At 39.5% G+C, this 17,972-nt stretch overlaps 1 protein-coding gene across 11 annotated transcripts; it reads right to left on the reverse strand.

The window, feature by feature from the left end:
- Positions 1 to 1,338: 1,338 nt before the first annotated feature.
- LOC132958546 (dynactin subunit 1-like) lies at positions 1,339 to 17,930 on the reverse strand. Of its 11 annotated transcripts, none has more exons than XM_061031462.1 (32): positions 17,824 to 17,930; positions 16,224 to 16,289; positions 15,925 to 16,119; positions 14,980 to 15,061; positions 14,848 to 14,879; positions 14,410 to 14,430; positions 13,826 to 13,849; positions 12,149 to 12,235; positions 11,597 to 11,749; positions 11,472 to 11,495; positions 10,709 to 10,906; positions 10,261 to 10,465; positions 10,075 to 10,153; positions 9,572 to 9,731; positions 8,490 to 8,594; positions 8,106 to 8,297; positions 7,416 to 7,532; positions 7,168 to 7,320; positions 6,891 to 7,051; positions 6,594 to 6,762; positions 6,285 to 6,353; positions 5,857 to 6,069; positions 5,575 to 5,736; positions 5,213 to 5,344; positions 5,005 to 5,130; positions 4,724 to 4,866; positions 4,434 to 4,600; positions 4,041 to 4,162; positions 3,769 to 3,964; positions 3,607 to 3,680; positions 3,442 to 3,531; positions 1,339 to 3,343 (listed from the first exon to the last, which is right to left on the reverse strand). In XM_061031462.1, the coding sequence occupies exons 2-32, from the start codon at positions 16,263 to 16,265 to the stop codon at positions 3,206 to 3,208; spliced, it is 3,831 nt and encodes a 1,276-aa protein (XP_060887445.1). In that variant the 5' UTR covers positions 16,266 to 16,289; positions 17,824 to 17,930; the 3' UTR covers positions 1,339 to 3,205. The 11 variants fall into 11 exon arrangements, with proteins under 11 accessions (XP_060887445.1, XP_060887442.1, XP_060887441.1 ...); XM_061031459.1 differs by lacking the exon at positions 17,824 to 17,930 and adding an exon at positions 17,153 to 17,313 and having other exon boundaries at positions 4,041 to 4,159; XM_061031458.1 differs by lacking the exon at positions 17,824 to 17,930 and adding an exon at positions 17,153 to 17,311.
- Positions 17,931 to 17,972: the final 42 nt, after the last annotated feature.

The following is a 17,972-nucleotide window of genomic DNA, read 5'->3' on the forward strand; positions in this document are numbered from 1 at the left end:
TTTACTAACGTGTGTTGTCCTCTGGGGTCAAAATGACCCCGCAGCACAAAGTGGTGAATTTGAGCAAATGATCACACCATACTGCTTTCCAAAACGTCTTTGATCTTGGATGTTTGATGTTTGGGGTCAAGCAATAGTTATGACAACAACAACAAAAAACTCACTTTCCTGCACTAGTGAGGTCTTTGACTGCATTAGTTTACGAGTAGAGAGTTGAAAGATGAAAGAAGGGGACTTCAGCATTGTCAGTTTATTATGTTCCTGGAGGAAACTGATGCGGATCATCAGGACTTACTGTACCACTCTCGTGTCCGCTGGTTAAGTTTGGGCAAAGTGTTTCAACGAGTGTGGGAGCTGAAAGAGGAGATCAGCGTATTTTTGGAGTTAATGGGGAAATCCGACAAATTTCCTGAGCTAAGCGACAAGAACTGACTTTGACCGGGCAGGGTCATTTTGACCCCAGAGGACAGGTGGTGTATTGCAATCGGGAGGACATCACGAGGGTTAATAAAGTATACATTATTATTATTATTATTATTTAAATCCAACTTGAAAGGATTACACGTTTCTCTTCAGCTTCAGGAAACTATTCAAGACTAGATTCTTTTTGACTTTTTCCTACCCTACCCTAGACCTACCCTCACTTCAAAATCTACAAATAGAGAAAAGAAAATGTATTTTGTTTAAAAAAATCATTTAGAATGAAATTAAAAAGTGTATTACAAGACTTAAAAGAAAATAAATAATAATACATGTGAAATAAATCCAGTAATATTATGGGAAAAGTCTAAGATTGTACTAAGAGGTGAGATAATAGTCTACGCAGCTTTTAGGAAAAAACAAAAAGGACTATGCAATAAAATCACTTAAAAGGAAAATGAAGGACTTAGAAAAAGTAGATAAAACAACAGGGGGCCTTAGTCCTGAAAATCCTTGAAGAGGCTTGAGCAGCAGTGTATAACCTCTTTAACAGGGAAGTGGAAAAAACAGTCCATCACAAGACAAAGTACATATGATGGAGGAGCCAGAATAGCTAAGGCTTACAAACTCAAAAAACAGCAAAAGGCATCAGTTGTGCAGCTTCAGGAAACAAATACAAAGATATGAATAAGTGGCCACTAAAAGAAAGCAAATCAGTTTTCTAAATATGATCAGGATCCTTATGATGCTGCTCTAAACTCTGTGAAGGAAGTTACAATCAAGCAGTTTTCCCAAAAGCTAAACTTACATAAATTACAGAACAGAATAAAATCCTTCTGAGGAGGCGATCTAAGATCATATCATATAAACAGACAAGTCTCCAGGAGGACTAGCAGAAATTGTACCACATCTGAAACATCCAGATCAGTTTTGATTTATTAGTCAAAGACAGCTTGCTGACAATGTGAGACGAACAATAAACATCAGAAGCTCATTCCATAAGGTCCTATGTCCATATCTGTTTGAAACCTGAAGTAAATGTGGCCTTCACACCATTTTTATAAACTGATTGAAAGCTATGTACAAGCAGCGAAATGGAGTAATGTCTGATATTTTGAAGATTTAAAAAGGCACCACACAAGGGGAAACATTGATCTTCGTTCCAAGTATTGAACAGCTGGCAGAATATATTAAGGTGGAAGGTCAAATAAAAGGCATAGCTGTCACAGTTGATGATATTTAATATATATTTATTGTCTATAAGGCTGAACAGTCCGTTGAAGTATTCATTTAGGTAGTTGAAGATTTTGGAGTCGTTTCAGGGAACACATTAAATATAATTAAGTCAGAGGTCATGTTCCGTACAATCAGTGAATTTTGAAATCAAACAGAAATATACATTTCATCAGGATGTCGAGAGGATCAAATACTGTGGGATGAGCATTACAAAGAATTTCAGAAATGTATACTTCAATTGTTTGGAGAATGATGAAGATTTTTATTCATGTTTAAAACACTACCAATTAATATAGTTTACAGTTTGTTTAAACAATGGGATTGTAGTATTACTAAATGTATCTGGAATGGAAGGAAACCAAGAATACAAATGAAATACCTCACTATGAAAAGAGAACGATAGACTAGACTTACTAAATCTGCAAACAAGCAAGCAGCTCAAATTAGAAATACTTAACTGTGAATGAAAGTGAGCCCCTGTATTAAATGGAGATGGAATTAATTAGCAGATATTTTTCATTAACAGTCTTCCTTTTCTTTAAATATCAAAGACCATACATTAAAGATACATTAGAGAATACATGGGTAGTTGCTACACCCAAACTTTGGATGGAAATTTGCCAGAATCAGAAAATATATGAAGAATTAATTATCTTAGCAATGGATCCAGACTTTCCTCCAAGCAAAATTTATCAGACTAAAGGTCTCTGTAAATATGGACAAATGTTTGAAAATAAAGAAATAGTCTATTGGACAATTATCTGTACCCAGTCTACCCAACTCTCATTTAGATTCTTTCAAGTGAGAAGTTACCTTGCTGAAAAAAATAAAATAAAAGGTCAATTCAAGATATAAGTCCATTGGTAAAATGTTTGATAAGAAATGTATGACTGCAGGTCTGACACAAAACTTTCAGCTAAGATAAGTTTGTCCTGTGCTGTCATTTTCTCTCTATGCTCTCTAAATGTCATACATTCAAAAGCCTTCCAAGCACACAAAGCAGTGCTGGGTTGCAGCCAACATATCTGCAGCGTTTGGGTCTAAGGAACTTCGTGTCAATATGTTCCAGCATAGAGCCATTGCCTGCTGGAACACTTGTCCAATGCTACAAGAACTATACAAGCCCAAACCAGAACACTTCTGTCAGGACTCTGCTCTTATATGTTATGGTATCTGATAACAGAGGTGCGCTCTCAAGTGATGTGCTTTATTGTCTTACACCAAATACAAAAGATGTCAGGAGGAATGCAAGAAATTACTTACAGCTAGCTTTCTTCTTTTCCACTATAATTGGTAAAACCTCAACATACCAACTTTTTCAGTGATAAATCTTTGAGAAAGTAACATTCAGGGGTACCAATGTGCTCTCAGCCAATAGAACGATCAGTTTTAATAGTGCTACAATCAAACATGGCAAAAGTAGGAAACAATTTCCTGAGAGAAGTGGTAAGCAAAATAGATAAACAGGAGGGTGTTGAGTTGGAAACTGGAATGAAAAGAAATAACAACGTTTAATTTAATGTGTTGTAAATAATGTTTAGGGGCCATCTCAAGCCATGAGCAGGCGATGAACTTTCTGCAGTTGCTGCTGTGATAGGACGAGGCGGTGGACTTGCTCCTGTCCACGGATGCATGGAATAGCAACTCGTCCTACAAATACAGTTCCTCCCTGTTTTTCTTCTTTGGCCTAGAAAACAACACAAAGTGTTTGTGTTGTAAACAAGCGTTCAACTCATCTGACTTCAAATAGATCAATCTGTCACAACTGGTTCTGTGTGGTTTTACCTTAACAAAGGATGAGACTGGGAAGGTGGCGAAGTCGGAGGTAGCCTTTGCACCAGGCTGGTATGAAACCACATGTTCAGCAACCTCTCCCTGAAACACAAGATTTCAAACGTTTGGTTTTGTACCACGCTCAGCTCATTGAAATAGTAAGAAGGACATTGTCACCTTCAGTTTAACCAGGGCATCACTGAGATTCTGTAGACGGGCCGTCTGCTCCAGCAGCTGGGAGCTGGCACTTACTGAAAGAAAGAAGAGACATGAACAACTTCATTCAGCTGTGAACAGAAGGAACCACAAACAGTAGAAAGAAGTGGAAAAATGAGAAACCTGCTGTCTTCCCCGTGACATCTACTACTTTAACCTCTGCACTCAGCTTCAGCAGGGTTGCGAGTAGCTGGTCAGTCCTGCGATAGATGCCTGTGTTTAGACCATCTGGTGGCATGGAGCTTTCTTTGGACACGTGTGGTAGTTTAGGAGGACACAGTGGAGGAAGGGAGGCTAGCTGGGCTCTCATCTTCTCAGCCTGTAAGTCAGAGGTAATGTAGGTTAGTATCACAAAGGTCTGGACTTGTCGTGTAATAACACCAGGACCTGTGTACCTTTAGTCTGTTGTTTTCATTCTTGAGCTGTTTAATGCCCAGTCTCTGAGCCTCAACTTGCTTCCTGAGGAGAGGGGAGTCTACCACCTGTACTGGTCCTGCCAAGGATGGAGACAGACCTGCTGAGAAGAGAAGATGGAAAGAGACCTTTCATCACTGAGACATCTATGCTTCTGTGATGTTTTTTTATTTCATAGAATTTGGAGACGGTTTTTGTGATTCCAAAACTTTGGTTAGTGTCAGGTGTCAGTAATACACACACTGCTGTTGCAGAACAACAATTTCACCAGCCATGGTCACACATTCCCCATAACACGCTGTTTGACATGTTTTTTTCCCCCAGGCAGTTATATCACAACCTCTTATCGAACACAAAATGACAAAGTCATGTACCTCCTGCAGATCCCTGTACAATGGAGGCGATTCCAGAAGATTGAGGGCTTCTTAGTCCTTCGATGGTCATCTTAGATTGGTTATTAATACGTTGTTTCAGCTCTGCTTTCTCTGCCTCCAGCTGGTCAATATCTGCCTGCAGAGCATCCATTGTCTCCTCAAACTCCCTTAGAAATGGAAGAAAGGCATGCACCAGGAAAATAAAAAACAACAAAAAAGGTCAGGAAAATGTTTTGTTTTTTTTAAAAGGAGAATGTGAACTTTGTCTCCTAAGTTTTTATTGATCTTACTTTTCTTTCTTCTTTAACAGGGCAAGGTTCTCATCCAGCTTGGTCTGAATTTTCTCCACCCGTTCATCTGCATCTTTGGTGGACGTGTCGAGCTTCTTCTCCAGCAGACTCAGTCGCACATTTGCCTCACTCAGTTCCTCCCCCTGGTGCAAAGACAAACAGACAGAAAGTGTTCTGTATACCATTATTGGAATTTGAAAATGGCAGTCATTAGGTTAACTCGTTACTTGCACAAAAAGGTGAAATAATGCTCATCAAAGGTGTTTCCTTGAATATGTCACCTTGATTTTGAGGGACCTCTTGAGCTCCTTGATAACAGTCTCTCTATCCTCAAGTTTCACTCCAAGACCCTCGGCGTCCGTCATCTCTGCCCTGACGGTGGACGCCCTGATCTCCACAGGCGGAGTCTGAGGGCGTGAAGACAAATGAGCAGGGACTCTAATAAATGATGTGATTAATCATTGGAAATGAGTTATTGATTAAAAATACCTTGGCCTGTGGTCTGTCAGCATCGTACTCTCCTTCCTGCATGGCCGTGGCCAACTTGTTCATGGCAGCAATGACAGAGCTGCATGACTGACGCAGACAGTCTGGACCGTTCACACCATGAGAGCCATACACCTTGAATAAAAAAAAAAACTGTAGATTGTTTCAATCCATTGACACAGCTGCTGCCTTAAACAACCAGCTAAGACTAGTTGTCCTAAAACAACATTAAAAAGTATAAACAGAAAAGAAGAATAATGTTTCAAAAGATCAATCTGTCTGTGTTAAACAAAACCTTATACTGGAATTTATTTAAAAACAATGTACTCCTTATATGGTTTATCATTTGTTTACACTTTAACTACCTGCTCCACAGCCTTGCAAGCTATGTCTTCCAATTTCAGAGCGTTAAGCCCCTCCTGTTCCGCCAGAGTAGAAACCATCTGAGCTCCTGCTGCAGCCACCTCCTGCAGCACAGCTACCACTCGGGACTGCTGGCGCCTACACTCCATTAAAGCTTCAGACACCTCCAAGACAAGACAAAATATGTCAATCACATTGGTACCCCAGAGATAGATTTTTGGTAACATTTTGTTATGGTGAGACATAAAGGACATGTGCAAGTTGACTCGTTGACTTAATCATACCTGTAGTCCAAAATGAAGAGCTACTGGTACTCCCACTACATCTGTTCCTGGCATGCGGCGGCGGATCTTTTTGCAGAACTGTTTGATATCAGAGCAGGAAGTGTCCAGGTCTTTGAGAAGAACACTAAGGCCAGCGCTCTCCTGACCTGCTGCCAGAAACGATCGCAGACGAGCTACCTCGACTCCCATGCAGTCCAGTGCACTCTGGGTAAACTGGATGGACATGTGAAGTTAGAAACCGCTCTACTACATTTTCATTTAACTTTAACTTAACACATGTTTTAAATTATTATCAACGAAAGGTTCAATGTATTTATTATTATTACATATACAACTTATTATTAGTCACATTGTTTTTTTTACTTGTTTGTAGAAACAAAGCTGTAATGAAGCAATTCTTTTACTATTTGCCAGAATAAGAAAAATACCTTTATGTGGTCGGCCAGCTGAACTGTGCAGTCTTCGGTGTGATCTGCCAGATGGACACTGTACAGTTGCTGAAGGATGACGCAGTGAGAAAAGTATACATTTGGGGATTATCATGTCATAATTGATTGTAGTTTTTCAAAATAAAAAAAGAACGGGCTGTGAGAACTCAAAAACATCAAACTAGTCTACCCAGACAATATTTAGAAGCATCTTTTAGTTTTAGGAAATCTGAGAATAAATAACTTTGATTGATTTGAAGTTTAAAAGACAAACATAACCTTTAACATAAAAACAGATTATTTTGCTACCTGATAGTACTTGATGGCCTTGGTGAGAGGTTCAACCTGAACAGTCTCATCGAGTTGATCTTTATGCAGCAGGTCAATGAAATAATCCAGAGAGCGTTCATGGAAGCTCATTTCAGAGTAGAGTGTACCCATGCGTTTAAAAACATCCACACTGCAATCATTCAGAGCCCTAGAAGAGCACGGAAACGGTTAAAGTAGATGGTCTACTGTTGTAAAGAAAATAAGAATGAAGAATAATTATTCATAGTTTTCTGACAACAAATTGTATTTCATTTGTAAATGATAAGTGATGATTACTGTTCATATTTGTGGAGAGTGGCCTGTAGCAAGCCCAGGGAGTAGACCAGTCCGGAGGCAAAGCTGCACTGCTCTCCAGGAGGCCCTCTGAGACCAGATCCCTGGGCCATCTTCCCGTTTAGGTCAAACTTCTCCTGGGCCTGTTTACTAATGAGCTCAGCCTACCAGTTAAAAAAAAAAGACACACACACATACAAATGTGTTAATTACAGAACTACACCACAGACAGCAAAGCACTCCACAGGGTGTACACACACACACACACACACACACACACCTTACAGATGAGCCTGGGGATGAGCAGGAGGACCAGAATACAGTCGTGATCTCCACCATGACGGAGGAAGGAGTCTGGCATGAAGGAGGTGAGTAGGGATACCTGTCTGTTTGACTGAGCAACTTCCATTTTTCTAAGCTCCATCTCAATTGCCTGGTAACACAAAGCAAGGACATGTTCTCAAAGATAAAGAGTACACTCCAATGAGTCAATGAACCATGCATGGAAAGCATATGAAGGTTTCCTACCTTGGCGTAGGCCCGGGTCTCTGCAAACTTGATTTTGAAGTCGAATAATTCAGCGGGAGGTTGGTGAACTTGTTCAGTGTTGACATTCTGCTGGCTGATCAACTCTCTGTTGGCCTCCTGGTGAGCAGGGGAGAAAAACATAAACACTGTCATTTTTCCCCCATTCAGTGTATATGCACTGACTATATTCCTAACGGCCAAATTCCACCAGATGTGTGTTCAGTCCGTCTCCGCTCCGTTACAGCAGCTTTATTTATTTATCTTTTTATACCCTAACCCCTAGCAGATATACAAGGCTTCTTTTGTTGCCGGATGCCGGAGCACGGCACATCAATTTACCACAGAAAAGATCGAGCATGACAGGAAGTCAGACACCGAAACAACAGTAAAACATCCTTTCAGAATAAAAGACTCTGTCTGGACGATTCAGAGCATGTGTGCTTGTTTTTGTGTTTTAAATGGTTTTATACCACGTACATCGTATTAACTCGCACTGTCCCGAGTAAATCTGTAAAATGACCTCGGGAATTCCTTTGTTTCTGCACTCCGGCTGTCCGGCTGTGCTCCCACTGAAAATGCAGCCTTTGGGTGATGACAGATGAGGGTGCACGGAGCCGTAAGGGACAGGAGCGGACACGTATCTGGTGGAAGTTCTGTGTAAGAATACATGTTCCTCTCCACTTCACCCACCTGTAGTCCAGTGGTCAGCTCTCTGTACTTGTTGATGGTCTGCTGGTAATCAGCCACAGTCTCCTGGGCAGCCTCCACCCTTTTGTCAGCCTCTCTGACCTTTGCTGAACCCAGGTCCAACTGCTCTCTTAGTTCCATTTCTGTTTCCCGGGCGTTCTCCTGGAGTTCATCGTTCATCTCGTTTATAGCCTCCTGTGATCACAGGCTTCAATCAGAGTCTTACAACTTAGGACAACATCAGGACAATATTAACACTTCTGCTCTACAGTAGCTGTCATTCTGTTTTTTTTTTTTTTAATTCAAACTTTCACAAATGTTCTTGGAATAAGTTCATTGTGTAGTTGTAGTTGTGTAATTAGACATCACAAACACAGTTGTACAGACCAGATCAGTCACTGTTTCTCTCAGCTCTCGGACTTTCTCCTCTAGGTCAAGGTTCCTCTCTGTTAAGGTCTCCACCATCTCCTCTGACCCAAGAGCAGCATCCACCTGTTTCAAGAGCATGAACACAAATAAAGTTATACTCTGTGTACGGCTGTCAGCGTTTAGAACTTAATTTCAGGCCTAAAGTACATCGTGATTCATTTTCAAGAATCACATGAACAGCATTCCATTTTGTTCTGTAAGGCGTACTGTAGTCTTCCTGCTCTCTTGGTGATGGAATAACTAATACCCCTGCGTCCTTAGTTTCACTTTAAAACGTCTGTTGACGTGTCAATAAGTTTGAATACGTTTGGAAACAGCTGTGGGAGAGCTTGATCCTGATTGCTCCGGTACAACAGTGATCCGTTTATTCCCTCTCCTGCCCTCCAAGTCCTCACACTTTTCTTGTAAATCTTTCTTTTGTTTTTTGAGGTCTTGCACGTTCATTTGTACCGACACGCCTCAACAGTTTTTACACGGGCCTTCACCTGATCCATTTGAGCGCTGTGTTGTTAGTCGCTTTTCCCAGTCTGCTATAAGAGAAGAACTAAAGACTCCCTCTTATAACAGAGGAGATTTCTTCTCTCAGGGATGGAAGGGTATGAGCGTTGACGGATGAAATGTCCATGATGGATTTGGTGCAGGTGATGCCTTATCTGGACCGTCTCTTCGACGAGGAGGCCTTGTGTTGGACGAGCTGTCATACTTGTATTTCCGAAGATTCAATGCCATCCCCGACAATCTCGCTGAGCTTTTACCACACTTTGGCTGAATGTTTGTGCATTATTTCAGATTATAAGCTCTGAGTGTGATGGAAATGACATTAATCAACATGAAGTTTTGAAATTCTGATTTAAAGGAGCAGTATGTAACTCTGACGAGTAGCATTTAAAATGAGTACAGAGAGACCTCCCTCCACCTCCCTCGAGTTGATGCCATTTTGAGGACACGGAACCTTCCGTTGGTATTTAGCCAGCTCTGCATCAGTCTTGAAACTTGTTTTCTTTATTACTGACATCCAGGGAGCAGAATCAGACTCATACCTGCTCCTTCAGCTCATCAATAGTGGACTCCGCCTGCTTGACCTCTTCCTGAAATTTTTCCTTCTGAGTCCTCAGAGTGTCCAGCTCAGAGTTCTTCTTCTCCATCTGCTTCTGCAGCTTCACATGTTCCTGCTTCTCTGAAGAGGACAGGTCACGCATCCTAAGAGATTAAAGAATAGAGATATTTTTGGTGGGAAGACCAATATGTAGACATCTAAAAGCAACCACAATCAATCAATCAATCAATCAATTTTTATCTGTATAGCGTCAACTCATAACAAGTGTTATCTGGAGACACTTTACAAAAAGCAGGTAAAAGACCTTACTCATTGTTATGTTACAAAGACCCGGCCTATCCATCATGAGCACTTTAGCAAAGCAGCAAAAGTGGTAAGAAAAAACTGCCTTATTAAAAGGCACAAATCTTCGGCCAGATCACCGGCTCATCAATCAATCTAAAGGATACATTCTAAATCAAAAGGAGTTTTAGATATTTAACTGACCGAACCAATGCCTCCTTCAGTCGAGCATTCTGCTCCTCAAGCTGTTTGACGTGGTAACTTGATGCAGCTCCATCAGAGCCTGCATGACAAAGAAAACACACCAAAGAAAGGGTAACCAGAGTAAAAAACAAAACTATTAGATACCTCACAAAAAGAAGATTAGGAGAGCAAAATACAAAGACAAACCTTTTTCTGAAATCTCATGTCTCAGGATCTCCAGGTCCATGGACAGCTCCTCCACTTTCTCCTTCAAAGTGTCCACCTCCACCTGCAGTGACTCAGCTCGCTCTTCTGCCATCTCTTTGTCCAGTGTGGCCATTTCTATGGCGTCTGCTGTGTCCGACATCTCTTCCATGTAACGGTCCTTGGCCTCCTGTGCCTCACGGGCTTCCTACAGGGAGGATGTACACCATAAAACACGACATGATGACAGTTGGACTATTTCATGTATTCTATAGGCTTAGGCAATATCACTACATTTGTATAAAAATGTATAGAACATATAGGAAATCATTTGGTACATTTAGTGTAATTTTTTTTATTAAAATACTTTTTAATTAATAAAAATGTATTTTTATATATATATATATATATATATATATATATATATATATATATTATTTTTTTTTTTTACCTTCTTTGCCTCTTTGAGTTGTTTCTGCAGTTCAGCCTGTTGCTCCTGCATTTTGTTCTTCCACTCCTGAAGCTGCTCAAGTTGGATTTTGTGTTTCTCGAGCTCCTTCAGCTTGGCCTTGTCCTCGGTCCGCTTCATCTTCAGCGTTTCTAGTTTTTCCTCTAGGTCCTTGACCTGCGCCCGCAGTGATTCGTCCTCCTGAGGTGAAGGGGAAAAGCAAGAGAACCATTTAAATGTGCTTCATCTGGATCACGGGTCCCTTTTTTTTCTTTTTTTCTTTTCTTTAAGATTCATGTTTGGGCTTTTTGTGCCTTTAATGGAGAGATAAGTCAGTGGTCAGTGGACAGAGTCAGAAATCAGAGAGAGAGAGTGGGGAACGACACGCGGGAAAGGAGCCACAGGTTGGATTCGAGCCCGTGCCACCCGCCTGGATGACCATGGCCTCCATACATGGGGCGCACGCACTAACCACTGCACCACCAGCGCCCCCATGGGTCCCATTTTTTTATCTTCAGGCAATCAACAAACATTACAAAAACACCAACCAAACCAACCACCAAAAAATAGCACGATAATAGGTGTCAATTTTAATATAATTTCCCCCAACAAGGACATATCACCACTGTAGGTGGAAGAAGAATTTCATGCAGTTCAACAATGAATCATCACCACATTACTGAGGACATTACTGATGTTATGAGTTTGTTAATAAACTAATTCCATGTATTATCAGCACACATGCAGCCTTAAAATAAATCTCTACCTGCATGGACATGGCAGGTTCCACCTGATAACAAAGTACATCAGAGAAGCTCATTAAAATGAACTTTTTATTTATTTATTGGCATTTGTTTTGTTAATAGGCTTTTCTAAATGCCAGAAACCCACCTTGTTTGGAGTGGCAGAGACCTGGGCTGCCACTGCTGCAGGCGATCCGCTGGGCTGAGGCATCACAGGAGCTCCTAGTGCACCCTGATGGGAGGACAGTGTAGCCTCACTTACATCACCGGACAGGGAGGACGACAGGCTCTCACGAGACGCCTGTTGATTGGATGCAGGAAGGTGAAGAAACAACATAGGAGCAAAGTGGAAATTACATGATGTTAAGTATTTAAATGTCACTAAACATCAAATAATGGAAAACACCGTTTCTCCGACAGGAAACATGCAACTGAGATATTCCAAGTACAACAGTGATCATCCCATTTTATGTGCTGTGCTCAGGTTGGGATGAAATATAATGATTTTTACATTTTCCAGGACCAAACATTTCACCTCATGTTGTCCCACTAAATTCCCATACACATCACTTTGACAGTAATAATCTGCTAGAGCCCTTCACCTGTGAGCCAAAAAACAAATCCCCAGTTTTGAGGAACCAAACGAATCACCACTCCCTTTCAAGTGAAAGTTGAGGTACCCTGATTTTACTGAGCGTACCATGAGCGACAGACTGGAGCCGCCAGGTGGACGTATCAAAAGAGAAGGGAGGGAGGTGGCAGGTGTGAGACGACCTGGAGTGCTCCACTAGCACATTGTAATAATGAAGACATTGTGTTAAGACTCTCAAGTTGTTCAATTTTAGTTCAAAGTTTGCTTGACATTAGAGTTCAACAGGCATTTTAATTACAATATTAAGACAAGCCTAAAATAATCTAATTAAAAAAAACCTAAAATGTTTTACCACGTTTTTGAGAGGAATGGAAAGTACAACATAAACACAGTTAGTGAGTGATTCTTTTTAGAAATTCCTTTTACGTACTTTCAACCTCAACAAACAACTAACACTAAAATTCTCCTGCAGCTCACTCCTCAGTACTTAAACTGTGCTGCCATCAGCTTTTAGAATGATTGTATGTTGTTTTGTCCCCCTCTGCTGGTCATAATGTATACATGTTGAACTGTTGCTTCCTCTCTGGGTGTGTGTGACTGGGGGTGATCAATGCCAGTCTAAATAAGGAGGCAGAAAGTGGCCTGCTGACTCTCTCTCCTGACGGTCACTTCTAATGTCTGTTCAAAGATAATGTTGGTTGATGATCTGGTATTTTGTTCAATGTGGTTAAGGGATTAGGCATTGTATATGTAGTTTATGGTAGTGGGTAAGTACCCGGTCTGAAGGCCCCTTTTGGGCTGGTTTGGGTGACTGATCCTTCCTTCCTTTTGTGTATTTGTTCTGATAACCAGACCATCATCTTATTTCTGTTGTTCCCTTGGTTAAAATAAAGATTTAACCATGTTTGTTGATTAGATTTGATTGTAAAAATAAACCTCTTTCGTAATAAGATTTAATCTGACTGGTTGTTTTATGTTCGACTCCCTGGAAACAAGTCTTCAATTTAGGGGTCGTATGAGCACAAATGAGCATCCTGATCATCAGCCGCGACACACAGGAGATTTACTGGCACCATGTTTACAGAGGAGGTGAAGTGAAATTACATTTATTATTTACAGTTTGAGACTAAACTATATTTGACCTTAAAGTGCTGACAACACTGAAACAAAAGGTTGATACACAACCAGGGTTACCATACGTCCTGATCTGAACAACCAAGCACCTTGAGTCCTCCTTGAGTCCACAAATATCTCTGAAACTGCTGATATGTCCCAGACTTTAAAAGTCCCTGTCCATATTTTGAGCACCCAAAATTCTGATTTGTCTGTATATAAGTCAACCAAGGGTGTTGCTTTTTTTAACCATTAAAAACATTATTAAGGCACCCGAGTCAAAGTTCAATACTGATTTGTCTAAAGATGGGTCAATCAATCTCGAGAGTCAATGAATGTCTAATTTTCACATCAGATTACAGTCCACTTATATAAAGAGGCAAATCAACTATAAGAGCTCTACAAAAGAAAAATCATTACAGACTGAAATAAAAAATATAACAAGATTCTGTCAAAAGATTCATTCTCATATCACACTTCTTAAACTAATGAAGTCCCCATTGTCTTCTCAACTGTAGATAGTACCTGTATATATTTCAAATCATACAAACACTGAAGCTGTGCCCGAGCTTTGACTCATACATTAGACTCAAAACATGTAGACAATATAACTTATTAAGTCATCCAACTTGATGCAGTTTGATCTGTCCTTTCTAGTTTAGACGAGCTCACCTTTGCAGAGCGGCGAGCAGAGGACTGGAGAAGAGGAAGTGGTGAGTTGCATAGAGGGATTGGCACACACACACACACACACACACAAATATACAACGACACACGTTCAATAGCAAACCGAGATAAGAGATTAGCAGCAAATAAGACACATACTCAGTGTTAGTTCATATCCACTTATCATATCTTTGATGGCTGCATGCAGCATAATAGTGATATTTTACTGTTTTAGCCGTAACAGCAGAATAAATGTGAGCTCATGCACCAGAGTTAAATAAGTATCGTAACATCAATGGACGTCAAGGCAAGAAAACAGATACCAATGGGATTATATTTAAACTGTAATATTTCTTGGTGTGTGCTGAATGCCTTCACCAAACTAAATAAAGAAAGTGGGGAAACAAACAGCTGGTGGAAAATATGGAGCTTCTTCAAAGAAACCGAAAGAAATAAGAGTGAATGACAACCATCAGTAACACGTGAAGCCACCATGTCCCATGCAAACATCCTACATGTGAAGGGGGAACTGAAATATTATTGACAACAGCCAAAGCAAAAGCAAATGCGCTGAATCAAATTGTTTCTACCTTTTTAACATTCACAGGTGTCTGCAAAGATATAAAGAAAACACAAATATGAAGTCAAATCTAAAAGTGAGAGGCGTTACAAAAACGTATTCCCATGGTACAAAAATTACAAGGGGAAAGTTGTAACACAACCTCTGGTCAGAATCATCAAATGATAAATTAGACTGAGGATTGAAAGACACATCAACACTCCTCCAAATGAAAACATTGCTTTTCTTGTCTTATTCATCTTTTTCAACACATTTTAACAATCTGAAAAAAGGCTAGTGTTGAAATGCACTTAAAAATAATTTAAAATATAGACAAGCCATATTTCTGAAAACAAATGTACGCATTAAGATGGGTTAGGGTTAGGGCTTGATTAGGAATCAAACCATCTTTGAAGGGAAGTCATGTAAAGTGTCCAAGGAATATAAGAAGGTGCAAATGGTGACCTACCTGCTTGGTTATCTTTGGAGTCTCTGGAATGTCTGGAGGAAACATGAAGAACTATTATTTACTGTTGGATTATTATGACATTTGAGGTGCTGTGTTTAAAAATGAATGAATGTACGTGTTGCTCACTCTAACCTCTTTGTCGAGGAATCTTTGTAATGCCTGACTCGGGAGTATCTGGAGAGGTGGCACCGGAGCTTTCTTCCATCACCTGGAGCTTTACAGAATTTAAAGGAAAATAGAGATTTGGTGGACAACGAAAACATCCTTGATTGTAACCATAAATGTAAAAAAGAATGAATCATCACATAACAGTATTGACATTCATATAATGAAATGAAGTACAGAAGTCTGTTTTAATATATTTTGCATTATTCATACTTATACATTTTTAAATTCTATTTTACATATTTGGAATTTATTCTTTATTTTATTATTTAAGTTCTTGTTCAGGAGATCCTTTGTCCCCACAGCCATCAGGCTTTATAACAGCTCATGACTGCATCTGTGGGTGGAGCGTCACTGTCTGCCTTTCTTCTTGTTTCTCTCCCTAACACCATTATAAAAAGCATTTAGGAATATAACAACTTTTTAGTATTTTAATTATCTGTTTATATCCATGTAGTTTTAAATTAATATTTATGTTTTGTTTTCTCTGTTTGTTTTATTTTTTCTAACTTGTGAGTTATGGGACATTTCTGAATTTCCCCCAGAGGATGAATAAAGTATTTATCTATATATCTATGCTATATTTCCTTTGTTAACTGTTTTGCACCAATAAACCAAGACACATTCCTTGTATTGTGTAAATGTACGTGGCTATAAAACCTGATTCTAATTATTTGTTTCCTTGCATAATATAAGGTAACTGGGAAAACGTGATGTAACATAAATCATATTATAGGGTGAGTGTCTATTTACACTGAAAACCATACACCTCAACCCACACTCAATCACTCCTGTCATTGAGAAAAATGAAGATAAATAACTGATGGGATCACACCACAGTAATTTGAGGCTATATGTCATCATCAAACTATCATATCCATTATATATTTACAACTCATGAATGTAACTTACCTGGGACTGTCTGACAAATATTCCATGATTTTCCTCACAGGTAAAGTAGCGTTTCCCTTGAACAGTGCCATCATTCTTGCCTTTGGGTTCATTGAGAATGACACCCACCCATTTCCCAGAGGCAAAAAGGGTAGCGCCAATATAGGCAACAGTACCACGCTGACCCTTCCCTATCACCTCTACTGCGGAGCCAATCTAGGAGAGGGTGAGACGAGAAAAGTAGATAATAATAAACATTATTCATAACTTCATGTTTTTTATTTCTTGTTTTTCTTTTGTTTGCAAGACCATCTACCAACCTTTGGGGGTTTTCCACTTTCCACTGTTCCTGCACTGCTCATTTTGCTGATCAGTGGGCTTGTCAGCTGAAAGATTGAGAGATAAGGATTGTTAAAAGTAGGGTCTATTACGAAGAGGGAAAGAAACGAGGGACAGAAAAGATAATGCTATAATAATTGGCTCCTCAGTAATTATCTCTTTGTATGTCTCTGTCTTGGTCATAAAGGGAGTGGAAGTATATATGACATCAACATTTCATTATTTGCTGCCAAGTCTGCTCAAGACTCCCAAAACACTGAATTGTTAGATTTGTAACTTATAATTCTTACAAATAAAGATATTAGTATAGTCTTAGCTGCATGAGTTAAAAATGGCAAAAGTCTGAAGGGCACAAAGCGAACAGACTCCTGCACCGAGTCATATGTTCTGGACCACAATGCACTTCTTTATAAAGTAGCCATATTCCAAACTTGGTCACACAAAGATGCTCATTCAAGACAAACTAGGACTGCAGAAGAGTTTGATCCTTTTTGTGGAGCTGTAGGAACATGTGAATTCACACTGCCATGGGGCAGAAGGAATTATCTCTTTAAATACTTTATGATAGATGCTATATTATTGTCTTGTATTTATATTCAGAGATACAAAAAGGGGACATTTAAAAAAAATGTCTAGATTATTTGTTACTAAAGTGGGGACAAAATCTTGCTCGTGGATTAAAAGTAAGGACAGATACATTATCTTCTGTACTCTTGATTATAAGGTTACCACATTCTTCTTTGTTTTATCCGTCAAGAAGACCAATCCTACATCCAGTTTATGGTGAGTTGGAAAAACATTAGTCTTTTATAGTTTGAAGCTATAATGCGACTTCTACTAATTCAGTAAATGAATCAATATTGTGTATAATAAGATCTATTATTCAGCATTAAATGTCTGTAATACTTACCCGGGGAGTATAAGAATGTCGCCTGTTCAAAGTCATGGTAGTGAGTTCAGATTATTTCACCTCCAGTACAAGGATAAATCTCAAGCTAATGTTTTCATCTCCTATCACTCTCCTTCCTCTTTTCCAGAGAAAGGAGAGGTTAATATAAGACCAAGATTTAAGGGAGGGTTCATCTGGTGGTGCATCACAAAACCTCACAACTTATTTGCACAAAGGGGAGGGCGGACAGCTATAACAGACACTTCACCGTTTATATCGTTACGTTTTCTAAAATGTCTTCTAAATTGACATATTTACATACATAATTTCTATAATGAAATGGTAAACACAAAACAAACACAATGTGAGACGGAGCTGAGTGTTGACACATCAAACATAATCAAGCTAGCTGTCGTCTGCTTTAACGTTTCAGCACAACTAGTTCAAGCTAACGTTGCGTTCAAGTTGATACAGGCAGCCTTACACAACATATTATATGTTAAACCTTGTATTAACTTTTCCCTGCGCCTGTTTCAAAGTAGTTAAATCCAATATTAGAAACTTACCTAGCTAACAAACTTAGCATTACAGCTAACGCTCATCGCTTATTGTTTTGGTAGAAGCAAGTGCGAAAGAAAAGCAACCTTATTATAAGAAGCTTACATACAATAAGTATTTTATAATTTACTCACCTAGCATACACAGAGAACAATGTTTTTAAAAGAAGCTGTATGTTGTGGTCTTGCTAAAAGAGATCCTTCTTTATTCTTCCTTTAGGTGGCTTTGTGGCGTTTGACGACCAGCTTGAAGGTACATTACCGCCACCTACTGGACAGGAGTC

Source organism: Labrus mixtus, chromosome 23 (genome assembly GCF_963584025.1).
Source record: "Labrus mixtus chromosome 23, fLabMix1.1, whole genome shotgun sequence".
Lineage (NCBI taxonomy): Eukaryota > Metazoa > Chordata > Actinopteri > Labriformes > Labridae > Labrus > Labrus mixtus.

What these genes read in the sequence shown, in the direction of transcription:
- LOC132958546 (XM_061031458.1), bottom strand. Translation starts at nt 17,188, where the DNA reads ATGACTTTGAACAGGCGACATTCTTATACTCCCCGG. An exon ending in GAGAAACAGTGACTGATCTG is followed by an intron (nt 8,298 to 8,489) that starts GTCTGTACAACT and finishes CTGTGATCACAG; the next exon opens with GAGGCTATAAACGAGATGAA. An exon ending in ACTCTCCACAAATATGAACA is followed by an intron (nt 6,763 to 6,890) that starts GTAATCATCACT and finishes GTGCTCTTCTAG; the next exon opens with GGCTCTGAATGATTGCAGTG.